At 41.5% G+C, this 15,891-nt stretch overlaps 1 protein-coding gene across 2 annotated transcripts; it reads left to right on the forward strand.

The window, feature by feature from the left end:
• Positions 1-573: 573 nt before the first annotated feature.
• On the forward strand, positions 574-14,095 carry LOC130572812 (leucine-zipper-like transcriptional regulator 1). Of its 2 annotated transcripts, none has more exons than XM_057364755.1 (8): positions 574-1,049; positions 7,631-7,875; positions 8,627-8,706; positions 9,478-9,556; positions 11,097-11,143; positions 11,908-12,028; positions 12,905-13,091; positions 13,675-14,095. In XM_057364755.1, exons 2-8 carry the CDS (start codon positions 7,731-7,733, stop codon positions 14,093-14,095), a joined length of 1,080 nt encoding a protein of 359 aa, XP_057220738.1. In that variant the 5' UTR covers positions 574-1,049; positions 7,631-7,730. The 2 variants fall into 2 exon arrangements, with proteins under 2 accessions (XP_057220738.1, XP_057220737.1); XM_057364754.1 differs by having other exon boundaries at positions 575-1,049; positions 13,429-14,095.
• Positions 14,096-15,891: the final 1,796 nt, after the last annotated feature.

A 15,891-nucleotide genomic window follows, 5' to 3' on the forward strand; every position in this document is an offset into this window, starting at 1 on the left:
GTGCAAAGGGATCTTTGAGCTAAACGCTGACATAAAAGGGCTTGGAACGGAGCACACCAACAAAAACCGCTCTCCGTCCTCCCGCTTCCCACTGCCGCTACCCCCGAAAAACCCCCAAAAGTTACAGATATGCTCGTGTCTGGCTGCGTTCAGACCAGAAACGAGATTGTACACTCTCCCCATGACCAAGAGGGCAGTTAACCACTACAGCCCGATTCTCCAGCAAAGGAACACAGCTCGCAGCACGCCGCGCATCCTCGGCTCAGCCTCCCACGGCCGGGMAGGCGCGGCCGTGCCCCGGTGCAGGGACACGGACAAGGACACGGACAAGCACACGGACCCCACCCGTGTCTCCTCCCGCGGGCGAGCGGCCCCGGCTCCCCGAGCGGCCCCGGCGGCGCCGCGCAGGCTCCGGGCAGCGGCCGCGCCTCCGCCCGCCCCGGGCTCGCCCCGGCCCCGCCGCCCGCGGGAGGGAGGGGAGGGGAGGGGAGGAGAGGGGAGGGCGGGGGCGCTCGGCTGCTGCCCCGGCCAGGGGATCGGGGATCTCCCTCCTGCCCCGGTGGGTGCGGTGCCTGGGGCKGGGGTGCCCGGGCGGGCGGGCCCCAGGGGCGGCACGGGCGCGGCCAGGCTGGCTGCACCCCCGGCCACCCTTCCCCGCGTCTGTGCGAGGACAAGGCCGGCCGTGGTGGGGATCAGAGAGGGCGGAGAGGCCTGCCCGCGGGCGGGGGCACCTGCAGCAGCCGGAGCCAGCCCGGGGCCCGCGGGCAGCAGCGCCCGGAGCTCCAGGAGGAGAAGGGGCCCGCAGGGAAGGCGGTGAGGGCACTGAGCAGCGCTCACGCACAGCCAGCATCCCAGAGAACACCGGCACAGCCCGGCCCTGCGCACAGCCCGACTGCCGGACAGCGGGGCTGCGGCACAGCTGTGTGCACCTGTGCACAAAGGTACCAAAGGAAACAAAGCGTATGAAAGGAAGGARGCGCCGCCAGCACTCAGCAGCCCGGAGACCGCTGGGGACAGGGACCTGCCGCTTCCGCGATGCTGCGCAGGAGGTCTGTGGTAGGGATTGCCAGAGCTCTTGCTTCCTGCTTCCAGTTTAGGAGATTCGCCACCCTCCTTTTGCTCATTCCCTTTTCCACAGTCAAAGAGCATAAAGCACAAAATGCCTTTTACCGAGCAAAAGATAAACAAAGAAATGCAACCATCCAAAACTCAAGCCGAAGTGCATCTGGCTTGCGATGAATACTGGACCATGTCAGCTGGGAGAATTTTTCAGAAGGCCRGACTCCAGTCCAAAATGGACCCTGTCATTTGGAGTCTGAATATGAAAACAGCTTGCAAAAACATTTTTTCAGGCTTCTGACAAAAGAGTTGGTCCTTCTTTTGCTCTGGTATCTAGGCTACATTGTGCAGGCTCATGCATATCACTGGTTTTATTCACATGAGTAATTCCATTTGAATTTGGAGCGACAACGTGTATGTGTAAAGTTACTCATATGCTTTCTGTCTCCTTTATATATTGAAATGATGTGGGTTTGCTTTTTTTCCATTTGATGGTGCAGCCCAGTAACTGTTGGCATCAAGGTTATTGTGAGCCATCACAGTTATTATTACTGTTTGTCAGATGACACCTTTGTTTTCCTTGCCAGACTAAAATCCTGCTATTCCTCTCTATGCAATCTATTCCAGCTATGCAATTATATTATGTTTTTATGAAAGCATCTTTCACCTGATGGTGTAAATTCTTCTTCCCTATAAATGATCTTTTTGTACTCAGCTTTTCCTCCAGCCATGACTGACAGTCATTCCAGTTGTGCCATCTGAGTCTTTCTCACACAAGTCTCTCGTGACTTCTCCCATACAGTGTAATCTAAATTCATATTTATGCTAACAGGATATCTGGATGTTTTAATATTTGCTAGCTGCAACTTTTTATTATTCTCATTGCCAAATGCCCTCTCTTTCCTCCTTCATATTTCTTTACACTACAGCTTCTGCTATTCGTATAASCTTGTATGTCTTCTCTGTTTCATTGCTGCATGTTTGTCTAAGGGCAAAATGTCAYAGGGACAAGAAAAACACAATGTCTATCTTCCATGAAGTGTGGCATTAAGTTTTAAGTGTGACTGAGTGTTTTATTAGATGCTTCTTTTCCTCAGAGAGGGAATATAAAGAACAAACAAGTAAAATTCAGTGCAGTCTTTTTGCTTTTAATGGAAGATAATAGCTTCTCACTGATATACTCTCAGCTGTCAGGTATATACTCTAGTACCCTAATTCGTGCCTGAGGAGAGTAGACAGGCTGAGCAGCCACTGACTCCTTTGTCAACCAGACTCTTTCTTCCTAGCCTAGAAAATTTTGTGAATTAGTGCAAGTATAGTCTCCCTTAGGAAATAAAGTATTTTGAAGTTACTTCAGCAGCGTGTCATAAGCTGTCAAGAAGATGCATTCAGTCACACCTAAGGACAGATTTATTACATTCAATCTCCAGGGCACCTGCCTAGTGCATCTTGAAAGAATCCAGCTACTTAGTTTCTGTGAAATCCCCAAATGATGCCTTCTAGGAGCACTGAGAACTGCTATTTCTTGGGGCAGGGTGATGACCCGTGCGTTGAAATGACCTGCTCCAGTGGTGACAGTACAAATTACTTCCAAGGAAAGGGTAAAAGGCCAAATACATCTTAAGACTGCCCTGCGAACATGGTGGGAGTTTCTCATTTCTTTTATCATAAAGTCTGAGAACCAGGAACTGTATTTCCTCCCTCTGTCATGTCTAGAAGATGAAAAATCACCTGTTTGTCTCTTGTAATGTCTGAAGAGCCCTGTGCTGCAGCAACAATTCACAGTCGGGGTGTCTGCTCCACGCAGGTGCTGAGACCACAGCAGAGAGTGAGTTCTGCCTACGGGTGGAGTCAYCAACAGGACCCTAAAGAAGATTTGAAAAACAGATTAGGTTCCTGAAGTAAATATTATATTAAAGACCATAAATAAATAAAGCTATATACACATTGATTATGGGCATCAGCTTTTGATCAGAAGTGGCTGGTGCCCTGGATTTATATATCCATAACATGCTGTAATTGTGCCACCCATGGATGTGTATTTAGGGAAGCTCTTTCTTAGAAACTTTATTTAAAATTGAGATGCAGTCAAATGATTAATTGCAAATGTAAATCATAATTAACAGMTTACTTGGGGAGGTCTACTAAACTGTAGTCTAATTTTCAGTTTATAAAAAAGTCCTGTGCTTAAAAAACCTCTATCAAACAAACAAAAACCAAACAAGAAATCCCCAGCCAATGAAATTTGAATTTACTAAGGAAACTAAGGTGGTATAAATGCATTAATTTTAATCTCTACCATGAAACATATTTAAATACACTCTCAAATGTAATTTCCTGCTTCATATGCTAGAAGGTATACATTAAAATGTAACAATCCCAGAAATATTTTAAATATTGAATTTCTTTTTTCCAGATGCTCCCTCCTTTACCATTTTTGGGAAATGGATGTAATATTTACTRTATTACTCTAAACCAAATTTAGATTTGTTTAGTTAAAATATTAAACATTAATAGTTATATTAAATATAACTAAAAGTTAGTTTAGTTAAAATATTTGTATTTACTTAAAAATAAGAAATATACCTAGCACATAGAAAATAGAAGTGCATATATTTATATTTCTTTATTTAACAAGTTAATTTATTACTAAAGAGCTCACTYTGTAGCAGAGATACAGTGCTACAAAACACTAATGACTGTAAAAGACTTTCTGGGTGAAAGCTTCTAGAAAAAAAAAAAAGACAATATATTAATAATGTCAATTTGCAAAATTTAATTTTGGGATTATATGCAAACATAAATTTATTATGACCTTCTAAAATTAGAGCTTTAATATTAATGTGATCTGAATTAAAGAAAAGCAATATCTTGCCTGCAGAGCTCCAGAAACAGGCAGTGAGCTTTTCTGTGGGAGAGACCGATGATGTTCTTGTCTGTTTTGCAGTGAAGGTGCCAATGCCCTCGGTGCTGTGGGACTGCTCGCAGTGTATAGAAATTGTGATTATATTGGGCTGTTCCAGAAGAGTTACCCCTTTAAAATACCTGTCCATGTCAAGAAGCAATTTAAAGCACTGAGATACAACACTGATAATGTTGACAAATACTGCCCTGAACTTGTTAAAATTCAAGTAAGAGTTACTGAAATAAAAGCCTCACAGTTTCTCTGTCAATTTTTAGGATGTCTGCTCTAAGCTTTATACAGACAACAGCRTTGTTATTGTTTTACTTGAAAGTACCCGTCATTCTTCTGAACCCTGAAATCAGGATGGAGCCATGTCTGCTGCTTTGATTTGTCATTTTACAAACCCTCTTTCTGTCCTTCAGCTCCTCCCTGTAAGRAGCAATCCCTCTTTCTGTCTCCTTCCTTTTGTCTCGACTCCTGCATTTGTAAGCTCAGTCATGTGGCAGCTGCATGTTTAAAAACACGTGGCAAAGCCAGGCCCTTATTTCAATTCAGAATTCTAATAATACAGAACTGTCACCAACATCCTGTGGTCCTAGAGCCATTTGCACTTGCAGGTTGAAACTCTGAAGCTGAGCATATCTGAAAATTACTTCCTGTGTATTGAAAAAAACAAACAAAAAAAAACCCCACCACAGAAACAGTTCAGGTTATCTTGAGTTTAGGAAAAAATAAAATAGCAAACCAGAGGATACTGAATTTATCACACATAGTGAAGCATTGCAAGTAAACACGATATACTAAAAAAAGCCTTTTTCTCTATTCTGAACAAGTTGGGTTTGTTTCTATAACTTTGTAAGGGCCTTGCAAGTCTCCAAAGTTTCCTCATTCATGCAGGGAGTTCCATTAGAACAGGCTTACAATAAAACCACCACTACAGCCAAGGTTTCTAGGATAAGTGCAAATGGGAAGATCTGTTATTATTTTTGAAGAGCAGTAAAACATCAAGTTGCCTAGTGAGAAAATGCAGTGTTCTGGCTGGAAGGGTTCAGAAAACTGGGTCATTAACAAAAAAAACCCAAAACAGAACAAGATTTCCTAATTGCCCGGCCCACCCCTCCCATATGAGTGGTTTCATATCTCATTATATTTCAAAAGCTTGATCATTTTAAAAATGAAACTTTTCTGAGTATATTGAAAACAGATGGAAATGAATCAAGGGGCTGAGGTAGAAAAAAGCTTTAATGAAGATCTATTTAAGCAATACTTTAAATAAATAAATCATTTGTCTGACAAACCAAATCTATCAGAAATATAAATAATTACATAATGAACATATAAACTACATTTCCTGAAGTAATTCCTGTCTTGCTACATTTCCTGAATTTGTATTATGAAACAGTAGTGGGGCACCATTAATTGATACACACTCAGTGCTATAGTTACTGCACTAATTGCAGCTCTCCAGGCCCTCCACTCACAGCTCCTCCAGCCCTTTAACAATTGGGATTGATTGCAAGGAGCTATTTTTAGAATGAAGTGGAAGAAGACTTTGGAGAGCAGCAGACACTTTTGTGTGTGCTACAGCTGTTTTGGAAAAAAAAAAAAGTCGGATAAAAATGTTCAGAGTTGTCTTTTTGAGTATTTTTTTCTGAAATCAGAGGTATCCTATTGGGTARCTGATATTGTATCAAGTTGAAACTGAGGTCAGTGGTGCATGACACAGAGGACCCGTCTCGGTGACATTTTTCTCAGAAGAGGTGCAGCTTTTCTTGGGAAATGGGACTGCTAAGGTTGGCAGTAGATGAACTCCGGAGGGTTGGGCTGTATAGACAGGCAATCTGGGAGTCAAGTTYGCAGTTTAAAATACCAGTGGTGAAAGACAAGATTCATGATTAACTTGGTGGTTTTTTTCCCCCCAGCTCTGAAGTGGAGTAGTTAACTGATTGTTAGGGATGGTAGGTCTGCTTCCAATAATGCTCTAGCACTGAGAGTAAATGAGATTCACACGGGTTGGCTGATGATGAAAGGTGTGACTGGAAGGAAACACCCATTCAGTTGGTCCCAGCTTGGCCTTTTGTTATCCCATCCTGCTTGCCTGCCCTGCAAGAGTTCAGCTGGGATAGACAAACAACTGGACAGGACTTTGTTGYTAATCTGTTATATGAAATCAGGCTGTCTTCTCTGAATGTTTGTACAATAGGAGGCAAGGCTTGGAGGAAGAGTAAAAAGCAGAAATATGTAGGAAGGACAATCAGCTTTATAACTGAGGAAAAAACCCAAACCRCAAGGGGACAAGTGTGTTTCACCTTTGTGAAGCACTGCTAACCTCTTGCCCTCTTCAGAGTAAATTATATCAATAGCAGTAATACCTTGCACTGTTACACAGCACTGCATCAGCAAATTTCAAGTGTTGTACTAAGGAAGTGACTGTCCCATTTAGCTGTGGAAGTAAATGATTTGGCTGTGGTTGCACAGTAGCTTGGCAGAGTTAGGGAGATAATCCCTGTTTCATGCCTTCAGCTGCTTTTCCCTCTTCAGTGGGATGCCAGAAAGCATTATGGATTTACACATCTATAATGGTCATTACTTCTTATCTGCWAATTCCCCTGGACATGAGAAATGCACACCTTGGTAAATGCCACCCATCTTTGTATTCCTTCAGAGAAAACATACAAAGAATGTACTTCAGTACTTACAATACTGGTTTGCATTAAAAAAAGAAAAACAGYAAAATTGAAGTAGTTAATCTTGCCTGAATATGCTGCAAGAGATTTGCTGCATGATCATTATATTGTGCTGTGACAGTGATTTTATCCACTGGGGAGTTAAATACACACCTGCTTGAGCCAGAGAAACTGAGGGTGTAGAACAGTGTACCTGTGGAAGACAGGCATTACTTTGCAGAACTGAAGAGTTAACCAAGTGGCCACACTGACAGACTCTTCCCTATTGATTTCCATGCTGGGTTCTCGATGCAGCTGGAATCTGGCTTTCACTGAATAAGTTTTGGAATTGGGAGACACTGACACCTCATTTGGTGATGTGTCATCCCAGATGCATTACCAACACAAATTCCAAGATCTGGTCTAATGCTGGAAGGCTTTTTGAGAGTGCTCTGTAAAATAATTTATATTAAAATAAACCATGTTTTGAAGAAGGTTAGTAGAAGAATGTTTTCCTGGTACTTGTRTCTTCACAGAACACAGTGACATCTTGTGGCATGGGAAGGACTGGTGTCATTTTTTTTCGAGATGCATCCTCATTTCATTTACAGATAAAAGTCTAAACAAATTCTGGACAACTGCTAATGCATTACTTTCATCTGTAATATACACTGTTACAAAAGTATTTTAAGTACAGATTTGTCTTAAAATAATCTTTTAATACTGAAAAAAGACCAAGTCTTGGTATTGCTAATGTAGGGTGCTGGAGCTTTGTTTCAAAGTTCCTTGGAAAACTTTCAGCTCCAGGAATGTTCCTGTCCTCACTGATACAAGAATCTGAATCAGATTTTCAGGTGCTTTACTCAAGTTGGTGCATTATCACAGATGGACAAAATTTGATGGGATTGAAAAGGAAACACAGTAACATTTTATCATAAGGTGGAGACTTTTCTTTTTCCTTTTTTTTTTAACCTTAAACTCATTTTTTGTGTTTTTGCAGTCAGGACATGGTTTAAGCCCTGTCCCTGATATTTTGGGCCCTTCCTGTGACATGGCTGCCCTTTGCAAGTTGATCCTTGGATAAGATCCTGGCTGTCAGCATGAAAGGCAAAGCTGCCCAGTGTGCATCCCAGCCCYGTCCCTGTGACCGCTACAAACACGCCTGTGCTCTTTGCAGAGGGTTTATTTATCTCCACGGAGGGCGGGGCAGCACCACRCTGAGGGACTTCTGGAGATACAACACAGGTAAGTCGGCCCCTTCTCTTGTGTGTCAGGATTACAGAGATTCTGCATCCACTTCACGTCAAATTGAGGATACTCTGTAGTTAACAGATTATCCTCATTTCAAGTCTTTCCATCACAGGGATGGATAAAAGTGCTTTTTGTTCATTGGGCAGACGGGGGGTGTTTGCTCCTCTTGCATGTGTCCCACAAAGTTTTGATTTCAGTTCCTTTTGTTTTGTTTTTTTCTCAACCAGAAATACTGAGAAATTTAAAATATTCTGGTTCTAGCAAAGGATATCAAAGAGCTTTCCCGATTGTCTAACACAGAAATAGTTTGTGCATATAAAAATGCACAAAGGGAACATGTGAATACAATACCTTGTAGGTTTGTATTAYCAATCCACTATCAAATATGACTCTTTGTAATTTTTGATTTGATGTATGGATTTCCCTGTTCAGTTGTTGTTGGAATAAACCTGAATTGTGCTGGGGTTCATGATCATGGAATTGTTAAGTTTTGATGTAGGTAACAATTAAAATACAAGCAGTAACAATTATCACACTTAAGTGTAACTATTATGATTACATTTAAATTTGCTGAATAGAAAAATGAATATATTTTTGGGGGAGTATCTTCTGAACTAACAGAGAGGAAACAYAACAAAACACTTCATTTTCAGGAGCACGGCACGTTCAAAGCTCACCTTTTCAACTTTCCCTACTGTTTATGTGTTAARTGTATTACTATCTTAACTTCAGCTTTGATTTATAGTGAAAAATGAATGGGAAATGCTGGATTGCTCCAAAGATGGTCCAGAAGAATTGGAAGAACATTCAATGGTGGCTTATAAGGTAGTAGACCAAGATTTATATTATCCATATCCTGACATTTTATTTCCTGCTATACAATGCAATAAAATGCCCTAGATCATTATATAGTGAAATACTACACCCAGAAAGCATTTTTGTGTTGGTGCAGTTCTGGGTGTATCTGTACCAATGTCTGGGAATCTTTCCGAGCAGAGTGACAGTAATTCAGCTCTGCAGCAGCTCCCTGGTTTCCTCAGTGGTGCTCAGTCAGTAACAGTAATACCAGATAAAGACCCTGGCAGCACATTCTCTGACTTATCTGTGCAGTTGTAACAGTTGCTCTGAATTCATTTGCATGATCAGCTACGGCATAAAAACATTCACTAAAGAACTGCGTAGAAGAGGGATGGGGGAGTGAAGGAAAGTAAGGATTACAGCCTTGTGTGCGAGGGGAAGACAGAATTTAGGATATCAGSAGCTACAACACAATGAAATATTTCTATAAACATGCAAAATCTGCTATTACCTGAGCAATGCCTCAGAGAGCCCCAGATTCCCATCCCTGAAGCTGCCCCAGGCTGACGAGGAATGAGTGGTTCTGAAATGCCGTCCCCGTTAATGTTCATTAGGGCTTCCCACTGGGAGAGAATAAAGAGAGAATAATTACATGTTGATGGCTTTTTGGGATTAATTGCTAAAAGATCAGCATATTGTTAATTATATTTTGCTGATAGCAACCTTTAAGAAGTGTTTTAAAAATTATTTTCTTGCTATGTGCCTSTGAGTAGTGACAGATATTTTTGCATTTTGCAGGGCAGCTTGTATATTTTTGGTGGGATGGTGGATTCTGCTTTCACACAAGCAAAAGCTCCTCTCTGGATATATGACATTGGTATGATATACAATAGCCAGTCTTTTCCATGGGACATTCCAAGTCCATAGGCAGTAATAAACAGTAAGAACCAAACTGTTTTCTGCTGCTTGTAACAGAGCCTTCCCTAAGCTTTACAACAAGTAATGTGTGTAAAAGTGTGTGGATATTTTCCCCCCAAAACTAGGCTGTTAAGCTATGAGAATCAGCTCTTACTTCAATTAGAGAATATTTTATGGGAAAGTTTTATGTATTTTAAGGTTTCAGAATTTCCATTTCTCCCTCTCTCCTTCTTAAGTTTACTATTTGATCATAGGACCTAATAATTAATGCTACATATATTTTATGCTACATATATTTTAAAAACCAAGCTGTTATGGAAGAAAGTAGATCAGTAAAATATATCTCATTTTGTACTTCTACTGAAAAAACACATAAGCTGGAGCAGGAGAAATAAAGTATAATTAAATAAGAAGGTGGAAAATTAACATCAACATTTTATAATGCATATTTTTTTTTTCTCCTAAGAAAGGATCTCATAAGTGTGTATCTAACAARAGTAGTGCAACATTTGAATTTAATAGCAATGCCATACACCATGAATTCTTCCTTTGGAAATCCTGTGTACAATAATGGCTGTTACTTTGATATCAGATTGAGGAGAGGAGAAAGAGACGCTCACTTCTTTTTGAGCTTGTAAATCTTATGGCCAGAGCAAGATTTAAATTTCCTGGCTTCTTTTGCTACTTCACTATGTAACCTTAAGTCAATGGGTTTTTTTTAATCCTCCCTTTGTGTTTTCCACCAGTAGTCTGAGATAACCTGCTGGAAGAAAGGAAAGCCTCAGATAAAACATGTTTTCAGGGAGAAAGCATCTTATTACTCACAGTACTTATCAGTGAAAATTTGGAATGAGTTATTCGACATAGGTTGTGTGTTTAGCTATTTCATAATTGTTMTTTAAAAACTTTAGGAAAGAATAGCTTTAAATAATGCAAGCTCGCACTTGCCCTTTTTAGGGGATCTAGAAAATCTAAGAAATTTAGAGAAATTAGATTTCTCACTCTACCTCTGGGGCTGGGTATCTGACATTTTGTCTCCTTCATGGTGATCACAGATCTGTGATTTCTGGCTGTTACTAGAGGGCTATTAAAGGGACCTATGAAAAACAAGAAGAAAGAATAAGTCTGCCATAATAAGGTGTATATGGTAAGTAGGAGCTGTACCTCCATTGGGAAATCTGTGAGTCCTGGAAGTTCAGAAAATGATGAAAATCACAGGTTTTTTCTGCATTGTGAAATTTAGCTTTAGGAAACAGGAACACACAGTGGTACCTGTGTGATTCTGTATTAGAGAAGGATACAGGAAAACTGTTCAAGCTGTGCCTCCTGCAAGTCTCTTGGTGCTGCTGTCTTAGCGGGATTTCTTCAGCCTTGTCAGGAGTAAACACCAGGACGAGACTTCCTTGAAAATGAGCTGTGTGATTTGAACAATTGCTGTAGGAGGAGTGTCCTCTTGTGGTGCGGGATCTAAACTGCGCTTTATTAACTCAATCCCCCAGATTCCGCAAGATGGACAGAGAGCTGCAACGAACCAGCAGAGACGGAGGTAAGGAGCCAGGAAGTGGGGAATGTGTGAATCAAATGCCTGTTGCTTTGTTGATTAAACAGATTGCTTTGAAATATGTTCCCCCAAACAGTTCCAATCTCATCTCTTCGGAGACATGTGGCTATACTTTATTTCTTTGCACTTTCAATAACTTACGGCTTTTTCCTTCTTCAAAACAGTGTTTAAAAATACTGCTCTTAAATTTTAAGTCCTATATGAGAAGTTAAGTCCTCTCCTCTGCTGCTGCATCTGTTTTTCTGAAATCCTTATCAAGGAAACTAATTTTAAATGGAGTATTACAACCATACGTGAAGCCTGTGCTTTTAAAAGTAGGGTTGTGAAAACAGATTGGCAGTCACGCTAATACGTTTTGGAACGTGAAGCGCTGCAGCATTTTTCATTTCTTCAGTCTGAACACGTGGACTCACCAAGTTACTGCCACTTCTAATTGAAACCTGAGTGGAAGCGTTTATGGCTTGGTCTTTTGAGATGGGTTTTGTATCACTACACATAAAGAATCACTCTTCTTTTCCTACAGAAARTTCATCCTCACAATGCTTCTATGCCTTGAAATTTCATCTAAAAATTTATTAAGATGTGACACAATTACCACTCTGTTTATCTGTGCTTGATGCAGGAGTCAAGAGATAAGTTTGGGGACTGCAGGGTCATTTGTGGGGGAAAAAAAAAGTGTATTTCCAGGACAGATGTGATACTGCTGATATGACTTAATATGTTTTTTCCTTGTTATTGAACTGTTCTAGAGCTCGGCACCAGCTAACAGAAAAGGTCACAGTGCAGTCRTCTATCATTCCAGCATGTACATCTATGGAGGATACTTTGGCATCAAAGGCATTTCACAGGAGTTTTGGGCATTCCATTTTGGTAAGCTAAAAAAGCAGGGTAAGGTTATGATCCCGCGTAAAGCAGCAACTGCAGCAGGAGAGCTTGGCTTGCTCTGCTAAGAAAATTCGTATCAGTAGGAATGCTCTTAGTTTTGGCTTCTGTTCGACAACATTTAGTGATGAATTCTGTCAATGTAATTAATTGCTGGCTGAAATTAACTACACTATTACACTGGAAGAAGTTTTGCAGTATTTGCCAGTTTTAGAGCTGAAAATCAGGGAGAATGTTTTTTTACTATTCACAAAATTTTTTAAGGATTACTAAAAACTTTCATATGCAGCAGAGACCCTGATTTCAGCCTCTTAATGCCATCTTTTGATCTCAAACCTCCATCTGAGCATGGGGAGCCAAACCTGACAGGAGGTAGTGTATTGGCATATTCATTACCAGTCTGGTCACTGCAAACCAGATGATTGTCCCAAAGATTTCCTCAATCCGTAACTTGTTATCTGATGGCCATTCTGTTACTGTTTTGAAACAAACAATGGGTCTATCTCATCCTTCCCTCACAGCGAGATTAAGCAGGAACATTAATGAATTAATGTTTTTGTTGACTGTTTTTTCCCCTCTAACAGCCGGGAAAGTATCTTTCTGTGTCAGAGTTAATGAACTGACAAAGCCGTAGGAAAAACTGCTCTGTAAATAAAATTTCCACGGCATCTGTCACGCAGCATCTGACATTTTCATTAAAAGTTTATTTCAAAACTGATTTTTTTAAATGCACTTTTTCAGTGTCAGAATTTAAACTTAGAGTAGAAACCCTCATTCTATAACTGAATAGTTACTTCCTTGATACAAATCCTTTCTCAAATAGGGTAAATTTGATCCATCTGCAAATCAGTATTTTTGTTTCAGATACCAGGAAGTGGTTGTGTGTCTCCAGCCCATGTCCCAGCAGCGGCCCCGGAGCTCGGCACGGCCACTCRGCAGTGGTTTATCACACAGCCATGTACCTCTTCGGGGGGCTGATGGGGCTCAGCGAACAGAGGGACTTGTGGAGGTGGGACTTTGGGAGCAGCAGCTGGGCCAACATCAGGACAAGGTAAACTAYTCTATTCATTACATTAATTCTCCATCCCTGCTCTTTTAATCTTATTATTTGACMGTGTGTGCAGGCGGAGRGGGAGACKGTGCCCTCTTGGTAATTGCAGGAATTGTTCGGATCAGGATACAGCGCTGCTGCCATCCTGGGGCTCCAGTTGGCTTTGCTCGGAAGAGCTGTTGGCAAGGCGTTGATGCAGCTGTCAGCAGTGTAATTTTGATGTCCCAATGCAGCTGTTCAGCAGTCATTCTTCAGAGCCAAAAGGAAAACAGAAGCTAAAATCAGTGCTAAGTTTCTTGTAGATTTCCCCTTAACTGCTGGTTTCTTTTACCTTTAGCCAAGGACCTCCTCCGGTGGTAGGTCATGCTTCGATAGTCTGCAAAGACTCCATGCTGGTTTTTGGTGGAGGGATTTCAAATTCCAGCCCTAATGATGACCTCTGGAAGTATCATTTCCATACGCAGACATGGAAGAAGCTTAGTAGTACTACAAAGGGAAACTTCTCTCCTAAAATGTATCACTGCATCTTAGGAATTGGTGCGGATTTCCAGACTACCTCAGATTTCACTAACGYGTCCCCCAGGCACTGGAAGAGCGAGCACAAGGACCATCCCCAGCTCGTGTCCATCCTGAGGCACTCAGGCTTTTGCAGCTACTTCTGCCCACGGCCCACAGAGCGGAGCAAYGCCATCGAAATGAAAACCTTCAGCCTGCCCCTGGAACCAGCGGAATTCCCTGCCTTCCAGACCACTTTGGAGGCAGGACTAGACCCAAACAGAGACAGGAGCCATTTGTCCAAGGACAAGTCTCTCCATCTGTCRGCCTGTTCAGGAGAGGCTTTTGCTGCTGCTCAGGCTGGGGGTGAAGAGGAGGGAACCGACTGTGGGTGCAAGGCCATGGCGGGTGAGATCAGCAACACCAACACACTGCTGCTCATCGGGGGCAAACCTTTGTCCAGCTTCTCAGAGATCTCCTTCAGGCAAATGGAGTTCCACTGCTTGTGACTGCTTTGCTTGCAAAGTGAAAGAATAAATTTCCACCACCGTGGAAGTAGGTGGAAAACCAACTGCTTGCAACTGCCTTCAGCTTCTTATCAGCATGCTGGGGAAAAAAATAATTAAACCTTCTCATACTTGCTGTGAACAGATTTTTTACAATGTTAACAAAACCCGACATGTATTTAAGTCACAACTTACATGTAAGTTGTGATTTCTGTGAAGAGCTTGTCGAAATGCTGCTCTTTTTGTTACATTTCTCCTGGTCACTTCATACAGTTTCAAATTGCAATGGCCAATGATGCCTTGACAATCAGAACTGCAGGAATGCCTRCTGGCTCCACAAGATGCCATTTCAGGGGCAAAGCTTCCTTGTTTTGCACTGGCATAAGAGAGAAATGCAGTCACATTTGAGGAATTCAATTAATCTTAATAGGAACATTCTCTAAGATTTTTAAGATTCTATTTTCTTGAGTGTTGTRTCCACAATATATTTGCAACGTGAGATGGATAGCCTACAAAAAGGAACTCAATAGACAAATCAGCAACTGAATTCTACAAGATATTCCAGGATTGTACATAACCTTAGGAAGTGAAACAATGAGGGYCCCTGAAAATCATCAGCAAGGACCAGAGGGAGGGCATTATATCCGTATAGGGATTTGCCAAATGAATGTTGGCTTTAATGACAGCACAGAATCAAAAGGGTTTGCTTTCCTACAGCGGGATGGGGAGAGAACAGAAAGAGGCTGGCTTGACAAAGTGGCACARAGCAGGGGCTGTTTTGACCAGTAACTCGTTTTAGCCACAAAGGGATTTCTGCTTTTYCAACTCCATCTCTGTTTTGTCAGCCTAGGTACTATTTGTTACATATTTCCCCTCTATACTAGTAAATTCGGAGTTCATGTATGGCTTTTCTTTGCCGAAAAGAAAAAGTGCTTGTTTTGCAAGGTAATATTGTCCAGTGTTCACAGCATTTATTTCCATAGAAGTTACTCAGTATTGGCCTTCTGACAGAACTTCAGCTATCTGAAGAGCTGCTGATGTCTGAAATTATTGGAAAGTGCAAGTTAATACTTCGAATATTTGAAAAGATCACTTTTCAGAAGTTTCATAGGAATAATGACTTTCAAATAATTTACAGATTTCAAGAATATTTACAGAGATGTTTTCATCAGCTCTTCACAAGTAGCTGTCACATGAATTCAATAGGAAAATCATAGATGGATTTGCAAAAAGCTACTTAAAGAGTTATTTGGACCATTCATGACCCTTGTCTGGAAAAAGAAAGGATTGTACACTGTCATGTGAATAAAGCCTGCTGTTTTCCTGTCACTCTGTGTTCATTTTCACCTTTATGAGTCTGAAAGATGTGTTCGTATTTTCAAACTGAACAAAGAACTTACCTTTCTGACCAAGCATCCTGCAAGCCCCAGTCATTTCCTTGCACTTCAGCTGGCTTCAAGGGCTGCCCAGCGTTGAATTTCTCCTCAAAGAACAAGAATTTCCCATTTTGTTGGGAAGGGACATCAATACAGTGACTGAGCTGAGCATGTACTCAACACTGCAATCTTAAATCAGCAGCTTGTTTTCCTTTTGCTGACTGACATGTCTGTTTTGGCATTATCCCGAGAGCTGCCGTAACATACAGCCTTTTATCAAGGATTGACAAGGGGAGGAAATTTAACTGGTAAAGGGCAACAAAAACCCAGTGATTTTTCCAAGTCACGCGAAGGCCTCCTGGCAGGTAGCGGTATCCTGGGGATGTGTAAGAGCCCAGGAAAATGCCATCCAGCCTCTGCCAT

Source organism: Malurus melanocephalus, unplaced genomic scaffold, assembly GCF_030028575.1.
Source record: "Malurus melanocephalus ecotype Western Australia unplaced genomic scaffold, MMel_1.1 scaffold_42, whole genome shotgun sequence".
Taxonomy (NCBI): domain Eukaryota; kingdom Metazoa; phylum Chordata; class Aves; order Passeriformes; family Maluridae; genus Malurus; species Malurus melanocephalus.